Source organism: Podarcis bocagei (genome assembly GCF_964188305.1).
Source record: "Podarcis bocagei genome assembly, chromosome: 8".
NCBI classification, from domain to species: Eukaryota; Metazoa; Chordata; class Lepidosauria; order Squamata; family Lacertidae; genus Podarcis; species Podarcis bocagei.
The window spans coordinates 14,548,728-14,554,864 of NC_138133.1; the positions used below are offsets into that span (position 1 = coordinate 14,548,728).

The following is a 6,137-nucleotide window of genomic DNA, read 5'->3' on the forward strand; positions in this document are numbered from 1 at the left end:
TCAGCACCTCTGATGATCCACCATTTTAACCAGTTCTTATGCATTTCTTAACTTTATATTGCCTTTACATCTCTTAACAAATCATCCTTCCCCTTCTCCATTTTTGCAATACTTCCAATAATACTCCTCACAAAACTTCTTTCAAACCTACAAACATCGTCTGATCTTCACAAATACTTTTCAAGTAGTCCGTAAATTTACTCCAGTCTTCCATGAATTTCTGGTCCCACCGGGTTACAGACAAATATCAATGGGATTTAAAAGTAGCTGGGGGTTTTTATTTTTAAAAAAATATTTATACTTTTCAGTTTTATACATTTCACTAATTTTACAATCATTATTTCAAACCTTGACTTCCTTCCCCCTCTTAAATTTATTTTTAATATTTTCTGCATATCCAAATTAACTTAATATGCTCATTTATTCATCTGCTTTAATTATATACTTTTATAAAACTGCAGGTTATTACAATAATCCTGCCAATGTTCTTATCTGTTTGCAGTTTGTTTGTAAATAGTCCATAAACTATTTCCATTCTTTTATAAAAAGCTTATTTTGATTTCTTATTCTTCCAGTAAGTTTTGCCATTCCTGCATATTCCATAAGTTTTTGTATGTTAAAATGGTGGTAAAATTATTGAAATGTATAAAACTGAAAATCATAAATAAGATAAAGGAAAGGAAAGTAGTTGCATAAATTCACGACGAATAGCAAAAGAGATGACAATGGTGTGTTTGTGTGCATGAATGATTTAACCACTTTGGCTCACTTCCAGACATATGTGTCAGGAAGCAGATAGAATTATCCAGGAGATTTGCACGTGAGAGAATGAGATTTGTCACGATCCACATTCCTTTCCACATGTTCTTGAGCAGAGTCATCCATTGCACCACTGTTGGTGTGAGAACTCTCCTGAATGAGCAGGTGCGCACAATCTATAGCTTTGATGTGAGCAGAAAGAGGGAGCGGATGAGTGAGTTTGGTGTCCGTAATCACATGGAACTGACTGCACATGCAAGGGCAGGAGGTGTGCTCAGAACATGTATCGAGTACGCCTGCATGTTTCCAAATGTGTGCATGTTGCTAAAGGTACATTTTTTCTGGGAATCTGTTTATAACCATGCAGTGAGACCTGTCCTTTGCATGAACCAGGTTCACCTGGTGCCTTCATTATACACATTTAGGTACCAGGCAAAAACGTTTATCCAACGTTGGGGGCGTTAATGGGTTGTTTTTGTTTTGATTATGTATATTGCGAGAAGTGAAGTTACAGGGAACCAGGCAGAGGGCCTTCTTGGTAGTGGCGCCTGCCCTGTGGAATGCCCTCCCATCAGATGTCAAGGCAATAAGCAACTACCTTACTTTTAAAAGACATCTGAAAGCAGCCCTGTTTAGGGACGTTCTTAATGTTTAATACTGTATTGCATTTTTAATATTTGGTTGGGAGCTGCCCATAGTGGCTGGGGAAACCCAGCCAGATGGGCGGGGTATAAACTATAAATTATTATATTATTATCCTCCGAACTGCCCTGAGACCTGCAGGTATAGGGCGGTATACAAATTTATTTATAATAGTAATAATAACCAGTTATTCTATGAATATTACTGTGACCATTTGACAGCTTGAAAGTTTCCCAAGGCCTCGTTTGAGTCATTCAGGTTCTGTTCAATTAGGTATCCTGGAAATAATATTTTCATGTCAAAACCACACAGAAGTTAGCATTCAGTTTTTTTCCACTTTTAAGAGAGAGATCAGTTTTGGGCAGACTTCCTATACATGTGAGCTTGACTGCAAACCATTATCTCAAAGGCTGGCCAAAGTTCTTTCAGCTCTCTTGAAACTTTCTCCTTCCATTTCAAATCCTTTACATTTCCTCTGTGGAAAACTGCTATGAGCCTGCAGGTTTTTACATCTTTATTGTTTGGGACAGGAAAAGTAGTTTCAGCCACAGGAAAATGTCATTAAATTTAAACCACAGGCAGAAAGACCTTCTATGACAAGGTAGTGGGTGAATTACCTACCTTTCTTGTAGGCGGTGCGGAGTCCCCAAATAGATGATATTCATCTGAGAAATCTTCCTGACATTTGCAGGCTACATTGGCCGTGCTCAAAGGTCATGCTGTGTCATGGAAGCACATGATGCAAAGTTGCTTGCAGCTCTCACAGCATGGATTAAATCTTCCTTTTAACCCTCTGCCATTGCATCATAATTCCTTAGGAGAAGCAACTTGGATCTTACAGACCAGAGTGTAGGCAAAAGCTTATTGGTACTGGCATGAATCAGTTACATCACCTGGGCCCCTCTAAAGACCAATGTTGATGTTGTCATCTGTCTGTCTCGAGAGACAATGGAGTCATCGTCTTCTTCTTCTTTGGTGATCACTCATAGCCAAGTAAGATTGTCTTCCATGAACACAGTCTTAACAGTGAGTCCGTAAGTGACTGTGGAGGCCAATTCTGGATCCACACGTCCTTCCACAGTGGGGACATAGGTTTCCAGATGAGAGTTGATCACGGTGAGGGTTTGCCAAGTGTGCCTTCCTCTTAGCACCTTTCTCCCTTTCGTCCTAAGTTCAAGCATCTTCAAAGTCCATGACACCTTTGGTAAAGGCTGTTCTCCAATTGGAGCGCTCGCAGGCCAGTGTTTCCCAGTTGTCAGTGTTTATACTACCTTTTTCTTAGACTTGCCTTGAGAAGTCTGTAAACCTCTTTTGTTGACCACCAGCATTACGCTTTCCATTTTTTTAGTTCGGAATAGAGTAGTTGCTTTGGGAGACGATAATCAGGCATCCGCACAACAAGACCAGTCCAACGAAGTTGATGTTGAAGAATCATTGCTTTGACATCGGAGTACACCTCCGGAGGCGAAATCAAACCACTGTGTTAGCAACACTGAAGTGACCTCCCCAAGGAGCAAGCCTGGGCAGTGTGACTGGAGGTCCTGGGCTGCCCAGACAACAAGACCCCCTCTTGACCTTGCTGAAGTGGTTCAAAGGAAAGTAGAGCAATATGTTTGACACCAGCTTGTATGCAGGAGTTGATGGAAGGATGGGTACAAGGTGCTATCCAATCTTAGGGACTCCACTCCAGATTTGTGTAGGGTTTACTCCATAGCATTTTCTTTTCCTGAAGATATCTTGCAACGCTACCTTCCCAGGTTGATGAGCCTCATCTGCTCCTCACTTCCCTCTACAGCAATGACCAATGTGCAAGCATGTGAATCATGTCTTTCCTTCCCTTATGCATATTGTCAGGGAACTGACATCGGAGCGAGAGGCGAAGCGGAGGCTCCCAGATGATGCTGGCGAAGGACCCAGCAGCAGGGGGAGAAACAGCTCAGTAGAGGGGGAAGCCAATCAGCGCAACACCAGGGATAAAGGGGGGCAGACGGGGGAATTGGAGAGAGGGCTCCAGGACTCTTCACTGGACATCAGTGAGGAGAGCCCAGGTCCTCCGCTACCCACGCCTTCCCTGCGCAGAAGACTCCTGCGCAGTGAGAGGAGGAGGAGACTGGGTGTCAAACAACTTTTATGTTGGAAGAGGTTCAAGAAACGCCCACTGACGGATTCTGCCAGTGACTGAGGCAGCCACGATGAGAAGGGGCTGTGCAGTCAGAAAGGTTTAACAAGGCAAATTAACCGAGAAAGGCACCAGTTTACGCACGAGTAACTCATACCCATTACACATATGGACCAAGGTAGTTGGTTTTGTGTAAGCCAGAGGTGGCCAAGTTCCATATACTTTGGCAGCAATTTGCCCAGGACAGAAGTGTAGTTGCCATCCAAACGCTCAAGTGGCCAGAGTCCAGAATAAAGCTGGTTACATTGATCAGAGGCCTTTTACAAATACAGAGCGCACACATAGCATTAATTACTGACACAATCAAGATAGGTAAGCTTCCATCAAACTTACATATTACTTGCTTGTTACATACAAATAAAAACTAAAAACAAAACAGAGGTACCAAACTGTGGAATACGTCTTATTTTGTGTAACTTGAAGATGCTAACTAATTATATTCCTTGCTTGAAACTTCAAATTCCGTGTGTGTGTGTGTGTGTGTGTGTGTGTGTGTGTAATGTTTTACAATTTTCAATACTCATTTAAACATCCTTAAAATATCAATGACTTCCCTCCTTCTCTTTCCATGGTTCATTTTACATATCATAAATCCCTGCATATTTTACATAAACTAAACCATTCAGTATTCCATTATTACATCCATCAAAACTTGTTTACACTGTTGGATTTATCTTAATGCTGCCAGCATTTTCAGCTGTACACAGTTATTTCCCATATATTCAGTAAACGTTTTCCAATCTTCTCTAAACGTATGTTCTTCTTGTTCTCTTATTCTATATGTTAAGTGTGCAAGCTGCGCATATTCCGTCAGCTTAAGTTGCCATTCTTCTTTGGTTGGGACCTCACTCGTTTTCCATGCTTGGGCTAACAAAACATGAGCCGCAGTAGTAGCATACATAAATAATCTTTTTTTGACACCTGGGAATTTCCATTTGAATTGTCCCCAATGAAAAGGACTCTGGTTTTTTTTTGAAAAAGTACTTTTAAACATTTTTTCCAATTCACTATGGATTATTTCCCAAAACTCTTTTACAGGTCCTGAAGCTTCAAATTCCCAGCATAGAAGACCCCGTTAAATAAGGTTACCGTATTTTTTGCTCTATAAGACTCACTTTTTCTGTCCTAAAAAGCAAGGGAAATGTGTGTGCGTCTTATGGAGCGAATGCAGGCTGCGCAGCTATTCCAGAAGCCAGAACAGCAAGAGGGATTGCTGCTTTCACTGCGCAGCGATCCCTCTTGCTGTTCTGGCTTCTGAGATTCAGAATATTTTTTTTCTTGTTTTCCTCCTCCAAAGACTAGGTGCATCTTGTGGTCTGGTGCATCTTATAGAGCGAAAAATACGGTATTTTATTTTCTTAAAGGAGAAGTAGTCATCGATGCAGAGCCACAAATAACCACCTTCTCTTTTCCTCCCCAAATTTAGGTTGTTCCAAAGTTACATGCATCAGCCTAACCCGTGAAGCTTCCATCAAGTTGTCTCCTTTACATGGAAAACAGATCTCTATCCGCTACCTAGACATGACGGACTGCTTTGTCCTTGAAGATGAAGGCCTGCACACTATTGCTGCCCACTGCACTCAGTTGACACACCTGTACCTGCGCCGCTGCATCCGCATCACCGACGAAGGCCTCCGTTACCTGATGATTTACTGCACGTCCATCAGGGAGCTGAGCGTGAGCGACTGCCGCTTTGTCAGCGATTTCGGCATGCGCGAGATCGCCAAGCTGGAGCTGCGCCTGCGGTACCTCAGCATCGCCCACTGCGCCCGCATCACCGACGTCGGCATCCGCTACATCGCCAAGTACTGCAGCAAGTTGCGATACCTCAACGCACGGGGCTGTGAGGGCATCACGGACCACGGAGTGGAGTACCTTGCCAAAAATTGCACAAAACTCAAGTCGCTAGACATTGGGAAATGTCCTCTGGTCTCCGACGCCGGCTTGGAGTTCCTGGCTCTGAACTGCTTCAATCTGAAGAGGCTGAGCCTGAAGTCGTGCGAAAGCATCACCGGACAAGGCCTGCAAATTGTGGCGGCCAACTGCTTTGATTTGCAGATGATGAACGTGCAGGATTGCGAGATCTCGGTGGAAGCCTTGCGGTTTGTCAAACGGCATTGCAAGCGCTGCATTATAGAGCACACCAACCCTGCCTTTTTCTGAAGCGACAGGTCTCACTTGTTGAGGGAAGCAAAGTATTAAACATGTCTGTATGTACACTTGCACAGAATGTCTGTATACAGCAGCTGTACTTTCTGTGTGCCATAAGCAGAAAACATAGAGGCTTAACATCATCTACATTTGGTCCCTAAGACACCTTTTAGTGGCCTTGTTCAAATCTTTAAAATGCCAGCATTTAGTATTTTAAAAAGGTAATTCTCTAGCCTTTACGGTTACTGAGCTACAAGATAGTTGTGGTGTGTGTGTGTGTGTGTGTGTGTGTGTACAGTCTGGAAAGAGAGTAACAGAAGTCCCAGTTTGTTTTTGGCTTCAAATGCCCAAGTGAGTTGTGACTAAGGCTGCAGGCCTATACACACTTACCTGGGCGTAAATTCCA

The 6,137-nt window shown here is 42.9% G+C and overlaps 1 protein-coding gene across 2 annotated transcripts in view; it reads left to right on the top strand.

Annotated features, from left to right (window-relative positions):
• Positions 1 to 5,797, top strand: part of FBXL7 (F-box and leucine rich repeat protein 7) — a 218,190-nt gene extending 212,393 nt beyond the window's left edge. For both annotated transcript variants that reach the window (XM_081206458.1, XM_081206459.1), the window contains one exon: positions 5,007 to 5,797. In XM_081206458.1, coding sequence (XP_081062584.1) covers positions 5,007 to 5,743 — 737 coding nt within the window. In that variant the 3' untranslated portion in view covers positions 5,744 to 5,797. The remainder of the gene's footprint in view (positions 1 to 5,006) is intronic.
• The last annotated feature ends 340 nt before the right edge of the window (positions 5,798 to 6,137 follow it).